We start from the raw sequence: 24,823 nt of genomic DNA, 5'->3' as shown, positions 1-24,823 counted from the left end.
TGCCCAAAAAAATAAAATACAAATAGTATTTTCTATGTTCAATATTTTTTAACAAGTTACATTTTTTTTAAGCATTACATCTTGATTAGGGATTTTTGAACGATTTGCCAAATGCGCGCAATTGAGTTCGTACATGCGCATTTTCCCACCGCAGATTCCCAAACAAACTTGTTGATACCTGTCTAGTTGTTTTGAATTTTAACTGCTGTTGATTCTTTATTGCCAAATTATTGTGAAACTGCTAAAAAATGTCTAACCAATTTTCATACGACGAATTAGTCAATCCAACAAACGATGATATAAAAAATGAGTGGCTCATCCAAGACTCGATTGTGTTTCTTCTGGATGGAACTCAGCAAATGTACGAAAATGATTCCGTACAAAAATGTCTTGAGGTAATTTATTTTTATTTCGCTTGAACAATTTGAATTGAACGATAAACTGAATGTTTTCGCAGGCTTACCATGAAGTGGTAAGAAGTAAGTGTGCTTTTAATAAAAATGACAAGCTAGGTCTTGTTCTTTTTGGAACTAAAGATACAAATTGTCAAATTGATAATGTTACATTACTGCAAAAATTTGAATATGTAACTGTTGACACATTGAAAAATACACAAAATATTTGTAAGTAACTCATAATTATGATTGTTGGTGTTGACCATAATATTTAATTTTTTACCTAACAAATTACAGTGAATCATGGTATCGATAAGTATAAAGAGCAGGCCCTCAGTTCAAAAGAAAAGTATCCTCTATACAATACCATAGAATATGGTTTCCAAGTAACCAATTCCTTTAAAACTAATACAGTTTCCCATAAGATGATAATACTTTGTACCTGTGAAGATGATCCTCCAATTGATGACAAACGACGTATTGAGCACCTGGTTGCAACATTTAATAATATGAATACAGAGTTGCGAGTGATTGGTTTGACAGATTCTTTCAATGACAGCTTGTTTTACAAAGATTTAGAGATAATATCTGGTAGTTGCAATAATGATAATTATAGGCCAATGTGCTTGAAAGATTTAGAAAAAAATGTCTTGTCTCTTGCAAAAAGTATTAGCAAACTACCTTGGCAAATTAGTTCTAACTGTGTAGTAGAAGTTACTTTACAAAATTTAGTTTCGTAAGTATTGTAGTAGTCAATGAATTTATCTTGAGTTTTATAAATAAAATAATGGTAAAAGTTACTTCTCAGATCTCCGAAGTATCCCCCCAAGGTTAAGCTCAATAAAAATACAAATGAAGTTTTAGAAGGTTGTACTGTTTTGAGAGAGGAAATTATGGAAGAGGATTCAGTGTTAGATGATTCTGAGGTAGTTGAAATTAAATTTTTTAAATGGTCCTTAAATTATAATTCAGACTATATTTTTATCTTAGAAATTGGAAACAGATGATAAAAACGTAATAACAAGTGATAAGCTTGTGTATTATAAAACTTATGGTGGTGAGGATATTCATTTCAAGCTAAATGAATGGAAAATGATAAATAATGCAGGTCTTAAACCTGGCATTGAAGTGTTAGCTTTTAAACCCATTATGTGTGATCCAATGTATCATAGTAATAATACTTATTTTGTTACACACAGCAAAACTGTTAATGAAGGTATGACTATTTTTATTTAAAATGTTATGTTTTTGCATCATTTAGAATCAATATTTTACTTGTGTTTTTACAGAAAGCAGAAATTTCTACAGGGCATTTGTCAGCAGGTGTACAGCAAAGAAAGTGATGCCTATCTGTAAAGTAATAACTGTTAATTCTGTTATTGTTTGCAACATGATACCTAGTGATGATGATGGTGGATTTTATATGTATAAGATTCCTTACGATAGTATGATTATCAATTTTTATAATTAAACCATTAATTTACGTATTGTTCTTCATTTTGATTTGATTTCCAGATTTTGTCAGAGAATTGGATATGGCATTAGAAGCATTTAAGTATGATGAAGAAAACAAGTGTCCAGTAAATGAAAATGGATTCTACCTGTTTAAAAAGTTGATAAACCATATGGAAATAGAATTTACTTGGAAAAAGTTCACAAACCCAAAGCTGGAAAAATGCATTGCTCACTTGGAAGCTTTGGCATTGAACAGAGTATTAAGCACTATACCTCCCGACAACACACGTACGTTTGAATATTGCACAAATCGCACGTTTATTTTATAATAGATAATCGGTTTCATTTACTTACACTCATTGAACATTGTAGGCCCACCACCAGTAACGGAAAATTTGAAAAAATTACAAATAGCACTAATGAACTGTTTTAAACTTCCTGATATTGAAAGCGCCAAGAAACGTCCGTTATCGCAAAAAGTTAGTGCTACTAAGAAACTAAAATCCGAAGATGATGTACCAACACTTGCTCGCAAGAATCAGGTATAACAACAATTATAAAAGAAAAACATATTATATTAGACTATTAAAACCTCTAATGGTTAATCTTTTTTATTATAAAGCTAAATTCGCTAACAGTGGTAGACTTAAAAGCTTATCTCGAAAGTGTGGATATCGTACCCAAAGGAACGAAATCTGCACTCATCCAAGCGGTGAACAAATATCTTGGTCTTGACGAAGCATCGTGTTCTTCATAAATTTTGTGATGTATCGCAGATCGGAAACAAGAAAAGTTTAAAAAGTTCCCAAAAAAAAGCTTTTTTATATTCCTGTCAAATAATCCATTAATTTATATTTTCTGTACGCATGTCGAAATAAAATAGAATAATTCATCCAAAGAAAGGCAGATCAATTGCGCGTATTCAAACGGTCGTGAAAATTCGCGCCACGCGTCAGGCGACTGCGCTGATCAACCACAAGCGCGTCGTCGTCACCACTGTTGTCGCCAGCCGAGAAGGACAACTTCCAACGAAATTACAATCTCAATCGTGCGGTCGGTACAGCATCAGCGAAAAAGCGCGAAAGAGGGAGAGACAGACGGGTGAACAGACGACGTACTGTAATCAAAGTGAACGGCGGCGCGTACGCGGAGGTGGCCGTGCGCTCGCGCGTGTGTTTGTGAGCAGCTGGACATAAAAGGCCCGGCAGAGCAGGGCCTCGGCTCAAACGTACACAAGCAGCACTGCGAGATTCATCATTCGTCGACATGTGCGGTGAGTCGCTTCTCTTTCGTACTCCCGACTTTCACCTTATTCACGCCAGTTGCGGCCGATTCTCTTTCTCTCTCGCGCGCGTCGAAGGCAGCCTTATCCGATCAACCGGGACTCCGTGCTCCAATTTTTACGCGACCGACGAAGAAAACTGTACGCCCCAGATAATACACTTCCGACATGGAGGGAGGGGAGTAAAGCTCGCGCGCGCGGACTGTCACCCGACAGCTTTTCGCTTTGAATACGCACGCGTGCTGGCGAAACGGAAAATTTTTTCAAGAGAAAGAGAGAGACAGAGAGACCCAGTGAAAGTTGAGTAGTCACCCGCGAAGTCGCTTGTGCGCCAGCCTTTTTCCCGTGACGTGCACGTGTGCCGCGGGAGAACGTGTAATTGACATAATTTATCCACGGAGCCACGGTATATTCCATTTTTGTTTACGTGCTGCCGCAGATTCGGCAATTTGCAGGCTTATTTTTTTTGCACATGTTGAAAATAGAAAAGAGTGAATCGTTTGAAATAAGACTGAAATTGTGAATTGTAAGGTACTGCTCCGATGTTTTATTGCACCTTATCTCGCGAACGTTCTTCAAAATCGAAGCTTTTCATGAGACGATGTCGCAAGTTTTATTGTTATTACGGGATTTTCGTTGCCTGGTTTATTGATTTATCGCAAAGCCAAGATACCGGCAATCCAATTCTACATCGTAGCGTAATTCCAATACAAATGTGACAGAAATTAATCATAGAAATATAAATTGAATAGACAACGATTCGAAGCATACGGCAAGGAGTGCGCATTAGCTGGCGCAACATCGTCGAGAATTGGCCTGCTCGCGGCGTCGATTTGCACATCTTCCCGATCATTGAGATACAAAACTCGAGCCGTTCCCCTCACTCGTAACTCGTTCTCCGTCTTTTGAAAGACGCCAACGATGAAAGTTCAATTTCTAAAACAAGCAAAACACGCGACGAAAGGCAGCGGCGGGCTTTCAAATCACACATGCTCGCGCGCGCGCGCATGACACGTGCGTCAGAAAAAGAGAGGAGAAAAAACTGAGAAAAAGCCATCGGACTCCTTTCACTTTCCGCGCGTAGGCACGCCGCGCCACTTGTCTCAAGCAGGCTTTTCGACGTGCAGGCGCGCCGAACAATGTAGAGCCACGCGGCCGGAGAACGACGGGGAATGTCGCATCGCGACGACGCGCGGGGGTCGTTCAACCGGCGCGAAATTGGCCCGGTGAAATTGTTCCCGGACAGCGACGGGAGCCAGCCTTCAATTTTCGCGGGCGGAAGATCGACCGGCGTTCCAAGGCGGCTTCGCGTCGCGGTGGCGCCTCGTTGCGATCCGCTAGTCCACTCTGCGCCCGCGCCTACGTCGCAAATCCCCCGGCGAGATAATGTCTAATCGCGTCCTCGGAGGCGCCTTTATCGCGCGCGCTCGGGTCGCCGGCGCGCACTCGCGTGTCGTGCCCACAGCGCGCTCGACAGGATGACGGGAGGTAGCGCGCCGCGCCGAGTCGCCAGCGAGACCCGACTCACCACCGCGCACTTTTCGTTGCAGGAATATTCGCCTACATCAACTACCTGACGCCCAAGAGCCGCAAGGAGATCCTGGAACTTCTGGTCGGTGGCCTGAAGCGCCTGGAGTATCGCGGATACGACTCGGCCGGTGAGCCACTCGAATGTCCATCCATCGGGACTGCGATCGGGGCTGAGATCGGTCGGCCCCTCTCGCCACATCCGTACCCGAACTTCGCTTCTTTGTTGCAGGCGTCGCCCTTGACTCGGACGACGGCAAGGATATCGCCATCATTAAGAAGCAAGGAAAAGTGAAGGCCCTCGAGGACGAAATCTTCCAGCGTAAGTCGTGCTCTCTGCTCTGCCGCTCGCTCGGGGCCGCGTGACGGGCCAGCGGCCGACGAGAGATGCACTTTACGCGCGCGCACTAGCGCTCGGGCGCCTCGAGCTGGCGAGGCGCCTCCGCAACTCGGAGGATCGGCCGTATTCTCGCGAATTCCGCGCGGTTTGTTGCCCCTGCCTTTGCCCACGCCTCCGCGGCCAAAGCCGTCGATCGGCGTCGCGCATGCGATTATCTCGCGATGCCAATTTTAGCGCGGATGCCAGGGCGGGGAGGGGAAACGAGTCGCGGCGCGCGCTTCTGTCACTGCGCGCCGGTCGCGGTTGCGTCACGGCGATCCGTCGGCGAACTTTCCCGCGTGAACCCCGTGGGCCATGCTTGCAGACACGAAGCTCGACTTCGACTTGCGGATCGAGAGCCACGTGGGCATCGCGCACACGCGCTGGGCCACCCACGGCGTGCCCTCCGAAGTCAACTCTCATCCGCAGAGGTCCGACGTCGACCACTCGTTCGTCGTCGTGCACAATGGTAAGTTCTGCCGCTCGGCTCGGTCGCGGGCGAATCGGGGGCTCTAATCTCGGCGTCGCCGTCGCTCAGGAATCATCACCAACTACAAGGACATCAAGATCCTGCTGGAGCACCGCGGCTACAGCTTCGAGAGCGAGACCGACACGGAGATCATCGCCAAGTTGATTCACCATCTGTGGACTCAGCATCCAAATTATTCGTTCCGCGAACTTGTCGAGCAAGTCGTCCAGCAACTCGTGAGTGGACCGCTGTATTTTTGCTTTTTCTTTTTTTTTTTTCCTTTTGCTTTTGCTTTCCCATCGGGAGAGCTTGTCATAGGAATTTCAGGGTCGGCAATGCCATTGTCATTGACATATCTCTGCACAGGAAGGCGCGTTCGCGCTCTGCTTCAAGAGCAAGCACTTCCCCGACGAGTGCGTTGCTACCAGGCGCGGCTCGCCTCTGCTCGTCGGCATCAAAACCAAGACCAGATTAGCCACGGATCATGTGCCTATCCTCTACGGCAAAGGTGAGTCATTCAACTCGATTGTCAACTTTTTTTTTGCATTCTCTTGTAGGTGGACAAGCAACCAGCGGTGCTCTACCACCTTCTATCGAGAGAGTGAGTGAGTGAGTGAGTGAGTGAAAGAGGAAGAGTGTGCGTATGTTTTTTTGTCGGATGGGAAATTCTCATTGTCTGTGTTGTGGTATCTGAGGCTACCAAAATTGTCCTTTGGAAACATGTAACTGTTTTGTGTAAATTAACTTTCCCCGCGAACCTCAACGACCATTTTTAATTAATCTTCTCGTAGTCACTTGTGACTTTCTTTTTTTTCTGAGAATGCGTTTTCTTTTATTAACAGCTTGTCATGAATTAGTCAAAGTTTTACACGATAACATATGGTTTTTTTAGCATGCATGATCTATTAATGTGTTAAACTATCCAACGAGTCACTACCAGGTATTTTTACAAGCAAGAACGAATTTTCAATTGTCCTATTATACATGGTTTGCCGCTAAAATATATCCAACTGCACGTAGATAAATCGCACCACTTCACTTTAGACAAAAGCATGTAGATTTTGTTTGTTGCTGCACATCACGTCTATTACAGTAATATTTTTCAACACTCCGTGCGCAAAGTGCGTATTTCCCGCACGCTCGGCAGAAAACGTGCGTTGAAAATCGCACTTTCCACACGTCGTAGCAAAAAATACGATACGGCACATGTTCGGGAAAGAGTTCCTCGTCTCGTGTACCTTTCTACCCTCACTTTGCTCGGGCGTAAACGCCACACGAGACAAGAATCTACTTTCCCGCATTTGTATCGTAATGTACCATTCTCTTGATACGATGCATACTAATGAAATAGAAAAGCATCCAGAGATCTTAGAAACGAGTGGAAATGTTTGATTATACTTCACAAACAATGTTTCTTTTGCATGAAACATCCTCTCTTCCCGGTACACATGACTTATCGCCCGATACAGATGACCTTCCAAGCACTGCCAAAGGTATATAAAACACATGCCACACTTTATTAATAAAAGTCCACCTTGATATGTAACTAAGCGAGAGTCGCCCTCTTTTTTTTCGAATCTTTGACGAAGGAGAAAGAGAGAACTGCCGGTTACCAGTTGTCCTTTACGGTGTCTCGGCACCGCAGACTTCCGTCTTTCTCTTTCCTAGCGCACAACGAATATACTCGCCTGACCTCTATATGCTCTGATCTTCAAAAATTCGATATTTATGTATACTCCTATGATGCCTCCTACCATCCTGCTTTCTTATTTATTTCCTTTTTTTGTTTCTCTTTCTCTTTCTGTTTTTTTTTTTTTTTTGTTTTTTTTTTCTGCTACTTGACAAATTCCGCAAAAATCAGACGGGAGCGAAGTCGTCGCCAGCGGCGAGATTGCAAACGAGTTTTCTCCGCTGAGAGCGCTTTTTTATCTTACGCATTTTTTTGAAATTTCAGCTCGTAGTGAATCATAGGAGATTACGTGTATATTTTTTCCGACACTTATCATTTTACTTGTTTTTGCGCTACATAGTGTTTAAGCATGGCTAATTTTGTTTTTGTTTTTCGCCTTTTCTCGATGAAAAAAAAATCGCAGAATCTGCACCGGCCAACCAAAAAGGTATCTTCATTTTTACATTTTTTTTATATTTTTTAGTTGGTATTTGTGGTCGAGGCACTCGGCTTTTATCACACTATCGTTAACTGCTTAACCTTGCATGACGTTCTGGTGATTGCTAATTTTTTAAGGCAGGTATATAGGATTATTATTTTTGCACAATAAACAGAAGAAAAAATTCAAAGTTCAATGATTATAAATCAATCAATAGCACTTGAATTTTTAATTGTATTCGAAATCATAATACGTTTGATAAGGTGATGGACAATCATTTAATAGGAAATCTAACTTTCAATTTACAGGAAAATCTCGATGGTCTAAAAAAATGCTTTTATCAAAAATCCAAAACAAAACAGCTTGAGTAATCACGATATGTTAGTTATTAAAGCACAATTCACTGTAAAAAAATTGACCTTTCTTAAGCCAAAAAATGCAAAAAGCTACTCAACGCGAGGACAAATTTCCGATTCTGAGTACATATACATTTTTGTGCGAAATAAAAGTGAAATTGTCTAAACTATACGCATGAAGGTAAAATTTAACGATCAAAAACGCCTCTTCCACTTTTAGAAAAACTCGGCGCGCACTCTTCTAACACCGTTAACACAGAGGCATGGTGTTGGCCGTCAGCAAAAATCTCTTGTGACTGTAACGCAATCGCGGCTCTCACTTACACGCGCACTTTCTGACAAAAAAAAACATGTAACTGTATCAGTCGTGATTGCATTATGTCACTCGCCAGGTATTTTGTCTCTTCGCCTCGTCCTAACGCCATTGTTCGTCGATGTATTTTTTCAGAGCACCGGCCCCACCGTGACTACCCCATAATGCCACGAAGCGAGAGTACTTCCGAGTTCCAGCCGCTCGAAGACAAAGAAGTCGAGTACTTTTTCGCGTCTGATGCCGCGTCTGTTATCGAGCACACCAATCGTGTCATTTTTCTTGAGGTGATTATGGATTCTTTTTCTTTTTTATTGATGATCGTTGTGTAGCGTCCGTCCTTCGGACGATTCTGTTAGTCTGTAAATTTCGATGAATGTCAATTGAAAAAGAAATCGCCTGTATAAAAACTGCAGAAATGTCTTCGGCCAATTGGAAAATTTCGTTAATTTCTTTCACGAGCATAAGAGACGAATTACTCTAGATTACGCGTCATTATTTCTAATGCAAAGTAAATACCGAGATAAGCGTTCAATGTATCATCAATCTCAACATTGCTGACGAATTATGAAAATGAATCATTCAATATCGATTCCAATTATAAATGTGGTATTCGAGAGAATGTCGCTAACGATGCAAACGTGACCGAAACGCATTTGATTAATTTGAAAGCAAGCATCGATCACCGCGCCCCGATGCGAACGAAGTCTCTCGGTAAAAAAGGAATGTTTACAAGTCGATTTTTTGTCCGCAACGCAGGACGACGACGTAGCCGCCGTGAAAGTAGGCGCACTCAGCATTCATCGACTTCGCCGCTCGGGCGACGATGCCCACGCCCGCGAGATCCACACTCTGAAGATGGAAATCCAGCAAATCATGAAGGGCAACTACGAGTACTTTATGCAGAAAGAAATTTTCGAGCAGCCCGAGTCGGTCGTGAACACCATGAGGGGACGGCTCAACTTCCGCGACAATACCGTCACTTTGGGCGGCATCAAGGTAGTCCATTCGCGACGATCGATGCATTTCATAAAACTAATCGTCCAGCTTGGCCTTTCTCAGGACTACATACCCGAAATAAAGCGCTGCAGGCGCCTGATGCTCATCGGCTGCGGCACCAGCTACCATTCCGCCGTGGCGACCAGGCAACTTTTAGAAGAGCTCACCGAGTTGCCCGTCATGGTCGAGCTTGCGTCGGATTTCCTCGACAGGCATACTCCGGTATTCCGCGACGACGTTTGCTTCTTCATCTCGCAATCGGGTAAATTAGATTGCGATCACCGATGGACAACACGAGAGACGCGCGCTGGTCTGTTTTTGCGCGGGCCGAGAAAATAAAAATGGAAAATTTGCTCGGCAGGAGAAACCGCCGACACATTGATGGCACTGAGATACTGCAAGGGACGTGGCGCCTTGATCGTCGGCATCACCAACACCGTGGGCAGCAGCATCTGTCGCGAGTCCCACTGTGGTGTTCACATCAACGCCGGGCCTGAAATCGGTGTCGCCAGCACGAAGGCCTATACCTCGCAGTTCATCTCGCTTGTTATGTTCGCTCTGGTCATGAGCGAGGATAGACTTTCTCTTCGTACCAGACGCTTGGAGGTACGCGCGCTCTACTTCCGCGGTTTCGAAAAGAAAACAACAAAACAGAACAAAAATAATCGAAAAATGACATGCACAGTTGATCGTAACGTGTCTGTGTGTTCTGTTATCTGCGAGTAGATCATAGAAGGACTAAAGAACCTGGACAATCAGATTCGCCAGGTGCTAAGGCTCGACGAGGAAGTGAAAGAGCTTGCAAAATCACTATTCCAGCACAAATCTCTGCTGATCATGGGCCGAGGATACAACTTTGCTACCTGCATGGAGGGAGCACTGGTGACTATTTGCTTTGCCTTTTTATTATATTATTAGTCTCCCGCGCAAGGTTCTATTTGCGTCACGCTGCGATAGTAACGTTTTGTTGGTTTTTTTTTCTCGCGCTCCCGCAGAAAGTCAAGGAATTGACCTACATGCACAGCGAAGGCATCATGGCTGGAGAATTGAAGCATGGACCGCTCGCTCTCGTCGACGGCTCTATGCCCGTCATTATGATCGTCATGAGGGACCCCGTATATACTGTGAGTACCGTTCTGGAAATATATTTGCGTTGTTATTTTTGCATTTTTACGAGAAAGCGCCCGTTCGCGGCGTCCTTCCGAGATGTTATTGCGCGTGCTCGACGCAATCGCCCGATTAACATTTGAATGGATGCCACCTGCTAGTTGTCGTCACTCAAGCTTTGTTTTACCAAGCTCGAGCACAATTATGCTCTCGATAGACGCAAATGGACAAAAAGATAACGTTGCATTTTCAGAAATGCATGAACGCCCTGCAGCAAGTAACAGCCCGCGATGGCCGACCAATACTTATCTGCGAGGAAGACGACAAGGAAACGATGAGCTTCGCCTCGAAGGTGCTCGAGATTCCGAAAACCGTCGACTGCTTGCAAGGAATTCTGACTGTTATTCCGATGCAACTGCTGTCGTTCCACATTGCCGTGTTACGTGGCTGCAACGTCGACTGCCCACGAAATCTCGCCAAATCCGTCACTGTCGAGTAGTAATAGTCTATCGAAGCGGACAATCAAACATTCCGGTCGGGAAATACGACGTGAATCGGCTGTGGACGCAAATCGTCGAAATTAGCAATCGAGCACGTGAAACAAAAAAAACTAAATTAATCTGAGATTCTTAGCTCGCTTTGACACACCCTTATCTTTCCTTTCGTTGCTTTTACTGTACCCGATGTAAACCTGCATTTTATGTTTCTTTCCTCTTCGTTCCTTCCAACGAAGATTTTTAATTAATATTATTTTGTTAGACTACGTATATATGTTTATCTTAAGGCACAATTCTTTCGTAACGATGTATTAGAGACTTAAATCTAGAAAATAGAAAAGTTTTTTATATATCATAATGCTTATCACGAAGAAAATTCAATATCAGACTTGAAATGAGAAATTGCGACATACATATTTGTAAATATATATTCCACGTTATTTTTGTAAATCTGATAGCCATCGTATTTGCGTTTTGTATTGGACTGTAAACAAATCTACTATTATCCTTCTTTAGTATATGCTTATTAGCTTTCTTTTGTATTTTTTTTTTTTTTTGGACTTGGTTAATCAAATTTGATGATCGAAAAGTATATATGTTAAAAGATTCATCTGAAATATAAGCTTTTGTAATTTGTATTGGCACGATATAGACTACACTGAAGACTATGGTCGACGCGAGATGTAATATAGTGAGTTGCGACATCTTGTTTGACAACACCGTTCAATGTATACCTTGAGATTTATGTTGCCACTCACATTAGACAGCTCGAGCAGTGTCTATAAATGACAATAAATATTACGTTACATATATACTCGTGTCTTTCAATCGAATCAACCTCTCACACACTCGATATTCGCACTCGAGATAACAGTAAGCTCCAGTTGGTTCCTTGGCAAGTTTGCGCAACCCTGAACCATACGTTTGGCTCAAAAAAAGTCGAACATGCCCGAACCCACATATTTCAAAAAACCATCCAAAAGATTGCAAACAACCCAATCAATCACTCCAAAGAGCCTCGTTCACCGAGAAAACCCCGAAATTACCGCAAGCACTCTGGTCTCGAATGAATTGCGCGAGCTCGCGTTAACCCTCATCACCAAGAGGCATCGTTCAGCGGCAACGATGCTCAACTGCGAAATCATCATAATGATCGCGCGCGTCATCGTCGTCGCCGAGAGTTATGCGGAACGCGTGCGCACGGATTTAGTTGGCTCTCTCGCCCGTGCGGGCACGTGCCGTCGGGCTTTGCTAAATTTACAAGGCAGTCGTGCCTCTCTCTCCGCGTAGCGAGCTTGCATTTTCTATATAGACACCTCCGCAAGCTCGCCAGAAGCGCACCGTCGCGAAACTGCGCAAACTCGCGTCGTTCGTCGCGCCCCACTCCGCGGTAACGTCGGCTCGGCGTGGAGCGGCTACTACGCGAGTCAGTGGACAAGCCGCCGGCAGCGAGTGCGCATCGTTTGTCTGCTTTGATCGCCACGCACACGTACACACAGCGACACGGCTACGGCCCGGAGCTAGCGAGAGAGAGAGAGAGAGCGAGAGAGAGGTTGTGTTGCATAGGGGGGGAGGGGGCTTTCAAGTCGCTCTCTCCGTCTCTGTCCCTCTGCGCAAGCTCGTGCGCGCGCGGCGGCAGGCTTGACGCGAGCACTGCTGCTGCTGCTGCTGTTGGTTTGGCTGCCTGCCTGCCTGCCTGCCTGCCTGCCTGTCTGCCTGTCTGCTTATTGATCCAAAGTATACGAGAGCGAGAGAGAGCAAGTGTAAGCGCGCGCGTTAGCGGCAGCAACCTCCTCCTCGTCGTCGTCGTCGTCGTCGCCGCCGCTGCCGCCGTCGTCGCCGTCGACGTCGTCGCGCAGTACCGCTGCGGACGAACGAGCCTGCGAGCAAGACACACGCGCGAACGCCTCTCTCTCTCTCGCATCGGAGGCACCGACGTGTTCCTGCATTCGGCACTCTACTCCGCTGGGTCGCTCTCGCGCGCGGGCACACACGCAGAGCGGCGCTCCTCGGCGCGGAAAAGCGGAAAAGCACACTCGCGGAGAGCGGTGTTTCTTCCCCGTCGCACGGATAATTGTGCGCGCGCGCGCGCGCGCGCGTGTGTGTGACAACGTAGGCGGCCGCGTACTGCTGGCGCGTATGCGTGTGTGTGCAGCAGACGAGGAGGCACGCAGCAGAGCGAGCGAGTTACGTGCTCGCGCGAGGCAGGGGATCAAGAGGTTGTTTGTTGTTCGGTTCGAGTTGTCGAAGGGCGGTCGTCGGCAAGCGGTGGCTGGTCGCCGACGCAGCGAGGGATAATCGTCCAGTCGACTCGAGTCGAGGAGGCAGGCGGCGTCGCAGATCTCCGGCTGGCTGTCCTCGGTGCTCGACCGCAGGAGCGTCGGCCCAGCCGCAAGCCAGCGCGCTGGTTCGCTATCACCTCGGCATGGCCGCCCAGGGCGCTTGCACGCGCTTCAGTGACAACTACGATCTCAAGGAGGAGCTCGGCAAGTAAGTAACGCACACGCTCGCGCCGCGGTCGCACACCGACGGGGGCTGTTCTATTCGCGGCTCGGCAGGAAAGAAACGGCTATTCTCGCGCTCGGGCCGTGTGTGCGCGCGCGAGCCCACGCACCACCTCGCCGCGATTATTTTTGGCCGCGTACACACGGGCACGTCGCCGTGCTCGCGGACGACGTCGACCACGACGGCCATTGTGCCACGGTTAACTCGTCGTCGACGCGGTCGGCCGAGGGGGTCGATATGTGTGCCACCTATTTCGCGCCTCGCTCCATTCCTCGTCACCTGTGCGCCTGTGGCATCGCGCCTTGGATTCTCGGCTGGATTTTCGACCCTCTATCTCTCTCTGGCGCTCTCGTCCATTCTCTCCTCCTCGTGGCTCGCTAGCGCCACACCCTCCTCCCCCGAGGAGAGTCCATGTCGAGACTCGCTCGCACTCTCTCTCCCTCTCTCTCTCTCTCTCTCTATCTATATCACTCTCTCTCTTTCTCTCTCTCTCTCTCTCTGGTGCAACCTAGCCTAAGTGCCGCTGCCGGTCGACGTCTCGCTCGTTTTCGCGATCAGCCAGCAGCGCGGGGCACGAACAAATCGACGTCGGCGCGGCGCCCGTAACTCGATCGTCTGGCCGTTTCATTAGTCGCGGACGCGCGCGTACGTGAATCGTTGCGGCAATTGGAGCAAAGTGAGCGAATTGGCCTACAGGGCGCGATTCGTCGTCGCGCGGCCGCGACGACCTTTCGCCGTGTCGTCTTCGATCGCGCGAGGCGGGCGCGCCGCGTGCCGTAGCTGGCGCTTCTCCCGCGAGGCGGAGAGGCGCCAATTCGCCAGCGCCGGCCTCGCGCTCCGTCGGCGCTCGAGGGGCCTGCTGCCGCCGGGAGGGCATTCTCGCGGCGGCCAGCCCACGTGAGGGCCGAGCGCCAGAGCGCTCGGGCGTCGATAAGGTTTCCTTTCCAGCGACGCGACAAGCCGCTCCGGGCACTGTCGCGCGCCGAACGATCGATCGATCCACGTGCATGCCAGCTCACGTGCGCGCAATTTTCCATGGGACGACGCGCTCTTGCGCAACCCGCCGAACGAGGCTGCGGGTTAATTAGCAGGACGCGGCGCGCGCTAATTGAATGCCGGCAGGACTTTCGCTAATCAAGCTTGTGTTTTCATTTTTTTTTTTCCTTTCGACCACGTCCGCGCTCAATTTCTCGTTTCGCGCGAGGTAAACCGGCTTTCGGAACGCGTCGATCGGCCGATCAACGAGAAGAAAAGCGTATTCCCGCGCGGCTCTGGAAAAGAAAGCTGACGTGGTAGAAAAAAGAATCAATAATCGCAAAGGCGAGCGCCCTATATATTGGCTCTTCTGAAATCCTGGCTCTCGAAACGTCGAGTCGTGGCGCGCGCGGCCACTCCATAATTAACGTCTCGATCTTCTCCGTCTCTCGCAGAAGCGGGCAAAGGAGCTATTAATAATAACGAATTTTGCCCGCCCGCGACTATTCTTGGCCCCTCGGCTTGCCACTTGGCTACGTCGTATTTCCAATTTCTATCTTGCCGTCGGAAATCCTGAATAATCGAGACGACCAGGCTAACGAGACGGCGCCAAGAGTTCAAGGACGCGCGCGGGCCTCGATCGTGCAGCGCCGAGCGCGCGACGCGCTCCTAATCAGGCGGGAGGTCGAACTGCGGAAACGACTTTTCGGCCGACAGGCGACATCTCATTGAAAATCTAATCGCGGCCGGAAGCGAGATTGCGCCATTCTTCTTTTTCCATTTCGCGAGTTAGGCCGAGCGCGAGACTCTCATTTCCCTCGCGATCGTCGCGCGACAGCTCGATCGGCCCACCCCCCTCCCTCCTCGACTCCCGCTCGGTCGCTACGCAGAGAGCCGCAGTCGCTGGGTCATTTTCTTGCCGCAATTTCGGCGAGAACTCGACGTCGATTTCCGCTTGGAGGACGAGCAACAATTAGCGCGCGCGAGAAAAAGAACAAGAAGGGTGGGGGGGCAATGGGGGATGATCGATGCCGCCTCGGTCTCCTCGCGTCGCCCGAAAGGCCGATCGGCCATTCGGTGCTTCCCGATCCGCGGAGCGCGCGCTCAACGACATCGCGTCAACCTACTTGCGAGCCGCTGATAACGCACGCGTGAACGCCGCCTGCCTCGTCTAAATGCGAGCTCACGCGGCCTTGGCTTCATCGATTTTCGTTAGCCGCGCGCGCGTACACACATACGCACACTCGCGCACACATCCTTCGATTAGGCGTCCTGCGCGCCGTTAATAATCGACTCCGGGCGCGCGTTCTCTCTTTCGCTTTTCCCTCCTCTGCCGGCTGGAAGATTGATAAGGCAGCGTCGTTTTATTTGCACGCGACGCGAGTGCTACTCGACGGGCTTATCTCACAGCCGAGAGGCGCGGCTCTTCTAGCCAGCTTCTTTTTTCCGCCTCTGGGATGATCGGGTTTTATCAGCGACGTTAATAACGCTGAGCTTTTTTCTTTTTTGCAAAGTTATTATAAGCGATTCTCTGCGCTACGACGTGAAAAAAAAGTGCAATTTCCACACAGTGAATCTCGACCTCGCGGCATTGTCGTTCACGCGAGCCGTAAAAATAGTGGAGGTCTTGCGCGAGACGATGGCAAGCCGCCACTGCGGCACGTGGAAGATCCAGGTTGCGTGACCTTGCCCGCGCGGATTTCACTTTTTTTATTCTGTCCCCCCCCCCCCCCCCCCCCCCCCTCCCACCCAAGCCGGTCGACGGCCCGTCGACGCTGGCGACCAACGGTTTTTCCGCGCGACCGGCAAAGCGGAGACAAGGCACGGGCGCTCGGGCGAGAAGCCGATTAGCGAGCGCGCGGCGCGCGACAACCGCGGCAAAGAATATCACGATCGATCGAGGGCTCGATTTGGCTCGTCTCTTCCGCGTCGCTGAATCTTTCATGAGACGACAGCTTCTTGCCCCGCCGCCGCTCCCCCCCCCCCCCTCTCCCGCTTCTTCGGTCTTTTTTTTCCTCTCGGCCTCGATTTCAAGCCCAGATAATACCCTTAGCGAGAGCCCTGCAGCTGAAAACTGTCCGAGCTTTTATTGCAGATACGGGCGAACGAGTGGGAATGTACGGGGAGAGCTTCTTTTCGCGGCATTCTTCGCTCGCACAGGCGGGAACGACTTTGTCGTCGCCGGCTTCGCGATGCGCTACCGAAGAGAATCGGCCATTTTCGCGTCGATAACGCACAGGCGAGCGCTCGACGATTGGCGCGCTGACTTTCTAAACTCAATGTCCCGCGAGTCCCTCACCCGAGAGAGAGAGAGAGAGAGAGAGAGAGAGAGAGAGAGAGAGAGAGAGAGAGAGAGAGAGAGAGAGAGAGAGAAGCGCGAGAAAGCTCTTTCTTTTTGGTTTTTGTTTGACAAACGAAACTTCGATCCGATCGGTAGCTCATTCCGTCCGACTTTCCAGCAAAGTTCACGCGGTCTCGACTGAAAGCTTTTGTCCGGCGAGGACGCGCATATCGTATCGTTGAAAGGGCTGGAGCTTATTTTTGGCCAAAAGCTGGGCCGTTGCCTCATCTTTGGCCAACGAAGGTTCTACTTTTCGAGCAATCGCGCATCCCCTTTCGACCGACCTTCAGTCAATGTCCGTGCGGAAATTGAATTCCCGATGAGCTGTTCTGTGGAATGGTTTGGATTTCGGTTTGGATACTCGCGAAAATAACCGCCAATCGAGGCCACGGTTTCGTGACTCGGAACGCAGTTCCGTCGAGCGCTGCCCAATAGCCTCGACGATCGTCACGTAAATCTCCCGCGCGTTTCGCGCAGCGATAACTTCTTATTTCGCGCTGTGCTTCTCCAGCCTCCCCCACGGCCTCGCCGTCCCTTCGCTCGCCCGGGAGGACTGCGAACAGGCGCGTGCTCTCACGCTCACGCCGAGGCCGGGAATCGAGGTCGCACGGGGGCGCGGGATTGTGTCCCCGCAGAGCCAAAGCCGATACGCACGCTGCCGGCCTAGGATTACGCTCCATTCTCTCCACGAGACTAATATCCCGCAATTCTTTCTCCTGTCGACAATAAGGGAATTCTAATCCGCTTGGATTCGGAAAGCGCCAGAGACCATTTGCCGAATCCACTTTGGCGCGATAATTCGCAGGAGGTCTCGTCGCCGTACGCCTCTATCCGGCTCAGAGACGCAACGTATCGCGGACGCACGGCGCGACAGGGACAGAGAAAGAGCTCTTCGCCCTCCCCTCTCCCCAACCTAGAAGCAGCTTCCCGCACGATCGCTCGCGTCGGGCGATTTCTCACCGCGAGACGAAAACAATCGATTCGTCGCGGACGGCCACCCTCGAGAGTCGAAATCTCATTTCCGAGGCCGTCGCCGCCAAGAAATGTCCCATGCCAGCCAATTTCAGGTCGAAGGCGAGTCGGTCGCGCGCTATTGTCGCGCGCTTTTCTCAAGCGAGATAACCGCTAGCGAGCAGCACGTCGTCGCTCCCGGCAACTTATCTCATCTCGCGTTCGGTGCGCCTAGACCTTCCTCGTCGTTCCCTCGAGTGGACGATTGCGTCTCGTTTGTTGCCGAGTGTAAATTCAGCGAGGACGAGAAGTTCGCGCGAACGCGACGCGACGAGTGTCTTATCTTCTCGTCGTCGTCTGAATTTCGCGTTCGCTCGGCCCGTAAAGGAAGGGAATAAAAAGGGAAAACACGAGCGGGACCGTCCGCCGTCGAGGAGGGAGCACGTGCGGAGAGCGATCGCACCGCGCAAAAGTAACGATCGCGCGCGCCGAGGGTGGGAGGTGGGCAAAGGCGGTTCCGCGTGAAACCGAGGGCCCGCGTCCGTGGGTGCGCCGGCTCGCGCTCGATACTCGCCGAAAAGAACCACTCGAAACTCGGAGCGCCGCGAGCTCGAGTTAGCTCGCGGAAGAGCCCCCCACCCGCGAGCCGAACGGGAGAGCGTCTCCTCGACGCGATCCTCGGACCGGCGGCTCGCGCGGCAAGCGTGACGCGACACTTTCGCTTTTCCCCGGGAGCCTATCGATCGCGGGCCAGCAGGCGGAGGATACGACGGCTCGAGGGACCTGCTAACGCCCGTGCCCTCGCGGTCGCTTATTTTCTCCCGTGGCAGCGGAGGGGGGAGCGCCTGCTAAGGACTCTCGTTTATTGATTTGGCGGCGGAGGCGCGCGCGGTGCTGCTCCTTCTTCCCTTCGCGAGGTACGGGCGTCCCTCGGAGAATGCCGATGGCTTCTAACTAGCCAAGGTCCGGTCGTCGTTGCCATCGCGTGTCCGCTGCCTACGACCAAACTGCGTTGGCGAAGAGTCGACTTCCGCGCGATAAATATCGAGCAAGGTTTTCGTCGCGGCGAGGGCTTTTCGGTTTCGCCCGTCAGCCGAGCGAACCCGGACGATCGAGGCGATCGACGCTCGATAGAGCGCGAAGAGCCGCGTGCTAACAATGGCGCGTTGGCTCTGTTCAGCGCGACGGGCGTCGTTCGCTTTGACCTCGCGGAAAATCGAAATCCCGATCGAAGAAAAATGTACGAATCCGCTCCGCCGGGGGCCGGAATGAAATTCCCGTCTGCGCGGAGCGAGACCGAACAGCTCGTCCGGAAAAGCAGCCAGCAATTCAATTGGGCCGCGAGAGCGCAAGCCGAAGCACGACGCGACGAGCGAAACAGTCGGAATCGTAAGAATCGCTGCTCGGCGAGGCATCCTTCCTTCCCGTTCGAGCTTATTATCCCAAGGAGAAGCGCAGCGACGCAGCCAAGAGGCGGAAAGTATGCCGACGTATTTGGGTCAGAAAGAGAGAGAGAGAGAGAGAGAGAGAGAGAGAGAGAGAGAGAGAGAGAGAGAGAGAGGTGCACACACAAAGCTATCGCGCTACCTGGTCGCGCGCACACATCAGGTTACGCGGGCGCCACCAGCGCGCGCCTTATCGATTGGAGCCTACACCTACGTACGCGCGCGCTCGAGAGACTGTCGAGATCCGCGCGCGCCGCCGCCCGATCGGTTCGGTCTCGCTGGCGAGCGAGTTGGCAATCCAATGACGCGCCTCGGCGGGCGCTCGCGCAGTCTTGCGGGCGACAGAACCGCCGACCTCGAATAGAACAAGGATGCAGCTACGCGCGAGGCTGGCATAGTGCGAGTGCAGGTCGAGGTGAGAGACTGCTTACGTAAAAGGCGTCCTCTTCGATTTGGCGATTTCGTCTGCAGCCAAGGCGGAGCGAACGAAAGGCCGGGAGTGCCATTTCGATGCGACAGCGTTGCTCCTTTTCCCTCCTCCTCCTCCTCCTCCACTTCGTCGAGAGAGACGCTTTTACGAGCAGATACGCGCGTTCGGGAACGAAACGCCGATCGCGTCCGAAAATAAAGCCTTTTCCATCGACCCTTTTTTTTCTAATTCAAGCGCGCCGCGCTCCGCCCACGTAAACGAACAGCTGCTGCTCCTCCGCTCGCGTAGCGATCGATTCACCTGCAATGACGACGACGACGACGACGACGACGACGACCAAGTCGCGGGGTGGGGGAGAGACTCCGAAAAATGAGGAAGCATCTTCTACGCGAATTATTCAACGGTACACGCACGCGGGCAGAGTTGAAGGTTTAAATAATAGAGAAGCGGAGTAGCCAAGTTCGATCGGACGAGCACTTGGCCGGATTTCTGCGACCGCGGCGTCATTCGGAGACTTTCGTCAGCGACGCGACGAATAGTCGATATCCGACGGCTTTGCCAGTGCTTATTTCCGCGAACGATGACACAGGTCGAGATAGACGAGGCGGCGGACGGTGCAGTCGCATTCCGAGTTTGCGGAAACTTTTGCGGACCGATCGGCAAGGTCTACGCGTTATTGTCTACTACGTTGATTGTCGTTCGGCGCGCGTCACCTCCAAGTACCAAGCTCACGCTCATCTGTTCGCAGGGGCGCCTTCTCGGTTGTCCGGCGATGCGTGCAGAAGAGCACCGGCTTCGAGTTCGCAGCGAAAATCATCAACACCAAAAAGCTCACGTCCAGGGGTAAGTAGCCACGTGCTTTCGCGCTGTCCACCAGAATAGATTGTGCTTTTATTTGTTTTTCTTTTTTTTTTTTAATGCGCGGGAAATGCCCCGCGTTCGTCGATAACAACGAGGAACAACTTTGTTTTCTTTTCGTTTTTTTTTTTGAGCGCCTGCCAACATCAAAAGCTCTTTGGACGTCGACTTGTCTTTATAAATACATCCATCGGCGCGAATATTTCGAGAGAAATCTCCTCTGCGGATTTTCGCGAGGCTCGTGACCTAGTTTCGGTACGTCTGAGATGTTCCGCCCGAAAAAATAGCCAGCGCGCGCGAGCCGAAGACGGCGTTTCGCGACCAACTGTTGCCCGTCGGGACGCGGGCGTACGACGGGCGGTAACGCGGTATCGATCACTCGTCCGCTCGCGGGTCCGCACGTCCGAGAGCGGCAGAAACAGCAGCAGCAGCAGCAGCAGCAGCAGCAGCAGCAGCATCGATTTTCGAGAGCGCGACTGCCGGAAATTAAAAGCGAAAGAGGGACCTTGGCCCGCTGACCTCTCGAGCCGAATGCCGACCGCGGCGAGCTCTCGCAAATTAGTTTTCGGAAGTGGTCGTCGTCGGGCCGAGGATCGGAGAGGCTTCCGCCGCGCGACGCAAGGGGGGTCGCGTTGGACGGCGGACCTCCCCCGGGGAGGCAAACCATCGCGCGCTGGCTGCTAGATCGGAAACGAGGATTCGTAGTCGACGTCGACCGCAGGCCGCGCGCGGCGCGACATCGATTTCTCTCCGCGCGTGACTCGGCGGATTGATGGGGCTTGCGTGCGCGCCGAAAGAGGCCTCCGTGACCAAACGCCCAAGTTGATTTCGCCCTCCGCACCTGCCTTTTCTTTTTCTTTCTCCGCGCAATAACTGGCGCGCGCGGGTGCGCCGCGAGTCCGATTTGTCCGGTTCTCAGCGGGGCGAGCGTCGAGTGCTGTTACTTTTCGCCCATTCTCGTGCGCGCGGAAATCCGATGCGATCCGAGCAGGCCGCTTCTGCTCGTTCTTGCGAGCGTTCGCACTCTCGCCCACCGGTGATACTCCTGGTTGACTTGGGCGCAGCGCGACGAACGCTAGCGTCAAAGTAGAAAGTAATCGAACCGAATGCGCAATCTCATCGCGCGCCGCAACCCCTAAGCGGAGCAGGCGAAACGCACGAGAAAGCAGCCCTTTCTTGCGACAGAAGCTCGCGGCCGTCGCGTTCGAAAACTCGACGGACGATGCCCGCGTGGCTACGGCTGCTCGCGCCACGACGAACGAGACGGTACCCCCGTGCGCGCCCACGTTCCGTCGGAGCATAATCCAATCTTCTCTTCTACCCGAGCGCTCGACCCGGTCGAGAGCCAACTCGTTCACGGCGGAGCGAGTTCGTCGCGAGCGAGTACCGCGAACCGGTCCCTCCCCGCTCTGGACTACGGGCGAACTACAGTTCGAGCTCGAGCCGGCCGCGCCGTCGAGTGCTTCTCGCGGAAGAACGCCGCGTCGACCAAACAAAGCCCCATCGCCAAGGCGCTACGCCGTCCCTCGAACAGCGATCAGTTGTGCGCGCGCAGCCCGATCGCGGGCGCCAACGCGCGCTGACGCCTCGTTTTTCTTTGCAGACTTCCAGAAGCTGGAGAGAGAAGCGCGGATATGTAGGAAGCTGCAGCATCCGAATATCGGTGAGTCGGCGCGCCTGGGCGTCGCGCGCGATAACGAGGCGTCGACGCGACTGCTCGAAGCGACAGATGCGGCGCGAGAGCGTCGATCGCAACTGATCGTGCCGACGAACCTCGGCCGAAGGAGGGGGAGAGGCGGGCAGGCCGAGTCGGCCGACTATCGGCATTCGTCCGTCGATCTCGGAGGCGGCGGGAGCACGATTAGCCGCCAGAGGCACGCGCAGCGGAGCCAGATCGCCGCCGACTCCTTGGACGCCGCACAGTCAACAAGTGTTATCGATCGGGCTCTCGCTGGCGCGCGCACTTTTTCGCCCCGGCCGAGGGTGGGCCGCCGCCCCGTCGCCAAGCCGGGGTGGACGACCTGATTTCACGCGCGGCCTACTTGCACGCCTCTCTCGCTGCGGCGCGATCTATAATTAGACCGTGGCGCGTCGCCTCGTTATCGCGCGCCGCGCCGAAGGTTCGCGCCCGCCCGGTCGGTCGGTCGGTCGGCCGGTCGGCCGGTCGGTCGGCCGGTCGGTCGGCCGGGCGCGGGACGCATTTAGACGTGGTTTTTTGTCCCCGCCGCCCCATGGACCGCCGGCAGTGCGACTACACGACAGCATACAGGAGGAGAACTACCACTACCTGGTGTTCGACTTGTGAGTATACGAAGCGCGCGCGCGCGCGCGCGGCGAGCGTTCGCGCACTGAACCGATTGGTCGCACGCGCAGGGTGACCGGGGGCGAGCTGTTCGAGGACATCGTGGCGCGCGAGTTCTACAGCGAGGCGGACGCCTCGCACTGCATCCAGCAGATCCTCGAGAGCGTACACCACTGCCATCACAACGGGGTCGTGCACAGAGATCTGAAGGTAGGCGCGACGCGAGGCGGCTCGGCTCGGCGCTGCGCTATAAACGGCCGCGTGCTGCTTGCAGCCCGAGAACCTGCTGCTGGCGAGCAAGGCCAAGGGCGCGGCCGTGAAGCTGGCCGACTTCGGGCTGGCGATCGAGGTGCAGGGCGACACGCAGGCATGGTACGGTAAGTATCCGCGCACCGGCCGCGCACCGGCCGCGCACCGCCGCGCACCGCCGCGCACCGCTCGCGCCCCTCTCACGCGGCCCCTCCTCGGCGCGCAGGCTTCGCGGGCACGCCGGGCTACCTCAGCCCCGAGGTGCTCAAGAAGGAGCCCTACGGCAAGCCGGTGGACATCTGGGCGTGCGGCGTCATCCTCTACATCCTGCTGGTCGGCTACCCGCCCTTCTGGGACGAGGACCAGCACCGGCTCTACGCGCAGATCAAGTCCGGCTCCTACGACGTGAGTGCTCGCGCCGCGGCGGCCGCCGCCCCAGCGCCAGGGCCGCACTGACCGTTGCCTTGTTGTCTCTAGTACCCGACGCCCGAGTGGGACACGGTCACGCCCGAGGCCAAGAACCTCATCAACCAGATGCTCACGGTCAACCCCAACAAGAGGATCACCGCGAGCGAGGCCCTGAAGCACCCCTGGATCTGCGTAAGTCGGCCCGGCCGAGCGCCCGCCGCCGCACCGCCCGCCGCGCCGCCGCCACTCATCCACTGCTCTTTTCTGTTCCGCAGCAACGCGAGCGCGTGGCTTCGGTGGTGCACAGGCAGGAGACCGTGGACTGCCTCAAGAAGTTCAACGCCAGGCGCAAGCTAAAGGTGAGTGCGACTGCCGCGCCGCGACGATCGAGTGCCGCCGGTCTCGCGGGCCGCGCGTCTACGAGTATATAGCGGCTCGACGGCCGCGCCGATCGCTCAGTCGAGCGAGCCTCGTCGACGTGCGCGCGAGCAGCATGAAGAAGGTCAAGGGCCTGCGGAAGCGGCTGATCATGTGCCGCAACGACGAGAACAAAGCGCCCCGGGTATAGTCACTCGACGTCGCGCGCGCGACCGACCTCGGCCCGCGATGGCCGCTGCGCCGCGCGGCACGCTGCGCGAGATCATCGAGATCGAGATACCCGATAACGACGATATCCCATCTGTCTGTTGCCAGGGCGCCATTCTCACCACGATGCTAGCCACCAGGAACTTTTCCAGTAAGTATGACGCACAGGGTAAGTACCTCCGGCCGTCGGTCTTCGCTTCTCTTCACTTCGCTCCCGTTGATCCCCCACGGCTATGTCCGGCTCTATCCGATTCTCAGGTCCAACCGACGCTCTGTCGCTCGTTTCTTCGTTGATTTTCGTTTCGTCCTCTCCTCCTTGGCCTCCCTCGCACTGCGCGTGGCGCACTCCGCTCGAACAAAACAGCCGCGCTCGCGGAACGAACGAACGGTCGAACGCGCAAATCCGCGACCTTTCAACCTGTACTTCTCGCGCTCTTCGGGAACCTGCCCCTCTCGTCACTCAAAACTACACCGCTTGACTTTTGCGTATGACTGATTGTGGATACATACATCTCTCTCTCTCTCTCTCTCTCTCTCTCTCTATCTTCCTACATAACTGTTGCTTTGCATTATCATCATTACGTACATGTGGACTTGAATTGGTGTCGTGCGTTAACGTAACATTCCAAGTGAGAACATCAGTCTCGTTGGTATTCATCGAGTTTTTTACGCCGGAGTCGAGCGTCGAGAGCGTTCCATAGAAAACGAGCTTCGGAATGTATCGGCGTTGTATAATCGAACCGTGGCAATTACGCGCTCGGTTGGGAGCGTCTCGATCGCTACTTACATAAACAACAGACGTTACTTACATAAACAACACCGATGGATAAAAATACAAGCATGAAAAAATGGAGCTTTCGTCGATCGCGCCCTTGCGCGATAATCCGAGT

The 24,823-nt window shown here is 52.4% G+C and overlaps 2 protein-coding genes across 30 annotated transcripts in view; both read left to right on the top strand.

The window, feature by feature from the left end:
* The first annotated feature begins 199 nt into the window (after window positions 1–199).
* LOC131670015 (glutamine--fructose-6-phosphate aminotransferase [isomerizing] 2-like) lies at window positions 200–11,753 on the top strand. Of its 3 annotated transcripts, XM_058945303.1 has the most exons (15): window positions 4,595–4,620; window positions 4,683–4,790; window positions 4,892–4,981; window positions 5,364–5,507; window positions 5,577–5,743; window positions 5,874–6,015; window positions 6,977–7,000; window positions 7,601–7,624; window positions 8,420–8,568; window positions 9,041–9,280; window positions 9,344–9,542; window positions 9,642–9,886; window positions 10,007–10,162; window positions 10,276–10,404; window positions 10,641–11,753. In XM_058945303.1, exons 1-15 carry the CDS (start codon window positions 4,611–4,613, stop codon window positions 10,884–10,886), a joined length of 2,073 nt encoding a protein of 690 aa, XP_058801286.1. In that variant the 5' UTR covers window positions 4,595–4,610; the 3' UTR covers window positions 10,887–11,753. The 3 variants fall into 3 exon arrangements, 2 of the variants coding, with proteins under 2 accessions (XP_058801286.1, XP_058801287.1); XM_058945304.1 differs by lacking the exon at window positions 7,601–7,624 and having other exon boundaries at window positions 4,596–4,620; window positions 10,641–11,752; XR_009302417.1 differs by lacking the exons at window positions 4,595–4,620; window positions 5,364–5,507; window positions 5,577–5,743; ... (8 more) ...; window positions 10,276–10,404; window positions 10,641–11,753 and adding exons at window positions 200–395; window positions 458–623; window positions 693–1,131; ... (4 more) ...; window positions 2,223–2,392; window positions 2,473–3,123 and having other exon boundaries at window positions 4,892–4,922.
* A 402-nt stretch (window positions 11,754–12,155) lies between these two features.
* LOC131669996 (calcium/calmodulin-dependent protein kinase type II alpha chain) overlaps window positions 12,156–24,823 on the top strand; it is a 30,643-nt gene continuing 17,975 nt past the window's right edge. For 4 of the 27 annotated variants that reach the window (XM_058945271.1, XM_058945269.1, XM_058945267.1 and 1 more), the window contains exons 1-10: window positions 12,164–13,374; window positions 20,280–20,374; window positions 21,993–22,052; window positions 22,636–22,690; window positions 22,763–22,901; window positions 22,966–23,068; window positions 23,167–23,345; window positions 23,418–23,540; window positions 23,624–23,707; window positions 24,042–24,102. In XM_058945271.1, coding sequence (XP_058801254.1) covers window positions 13,310–13,374; window positions 20,280–20,374; window positions 21,993–22,052; window positions 22,636–22,690; window positions 22,763–22,901; window positions 22,966–23,068; window positions 23,167–23,345; window positions 23,418–23,540; window positions 23,624–23,707; window positions 24,042–24,102 — 964 coding nt within the window. In that variant the 5' untranslated portion in view covers window positions 12,164–13,309. Of the gene's footprint in view, window positions 13,375–20,279; window positions 20,375–21,992; window positions 22,053–22,635; window positions 22,691–22,762; window positions 22,902–22,965; window positions 23,069–23,166; window positions 23,346–23,417; window positions 23,541–23,623; window positions 23,708–24,041; window positions 24,103–24,823 lie in introns of all 27 variants that reach the window. The other 23 variants (XM_058945260.1, XM_058945261.1, XM_058945268.1 and 20 more) reach the window with 13 other exon arrangements.

This window comes from Phymastichus coffea, unplaced genomic scaffold (assembly GCF_024137745.1).
Source record: "Phymastichus coffea isolate CEN01 unplaced genomic scaffold, Cenicafe_Pcof_1.1 PCOF00099, whole genome shotgun sequence".
In the NCBI taxonomy this organism is placed as follows: Eukaryota; Metazoa; Arthropoda; class Insecta; order Hymenoptera; family Eulophidae; genus Phymastichus; species Phymastichus coffea.
The sequence above is the reverse complement of the archived record's forward strand: the minus strand, read 5'-3'. Positions and strand labels throughout refer to the sequence as shown.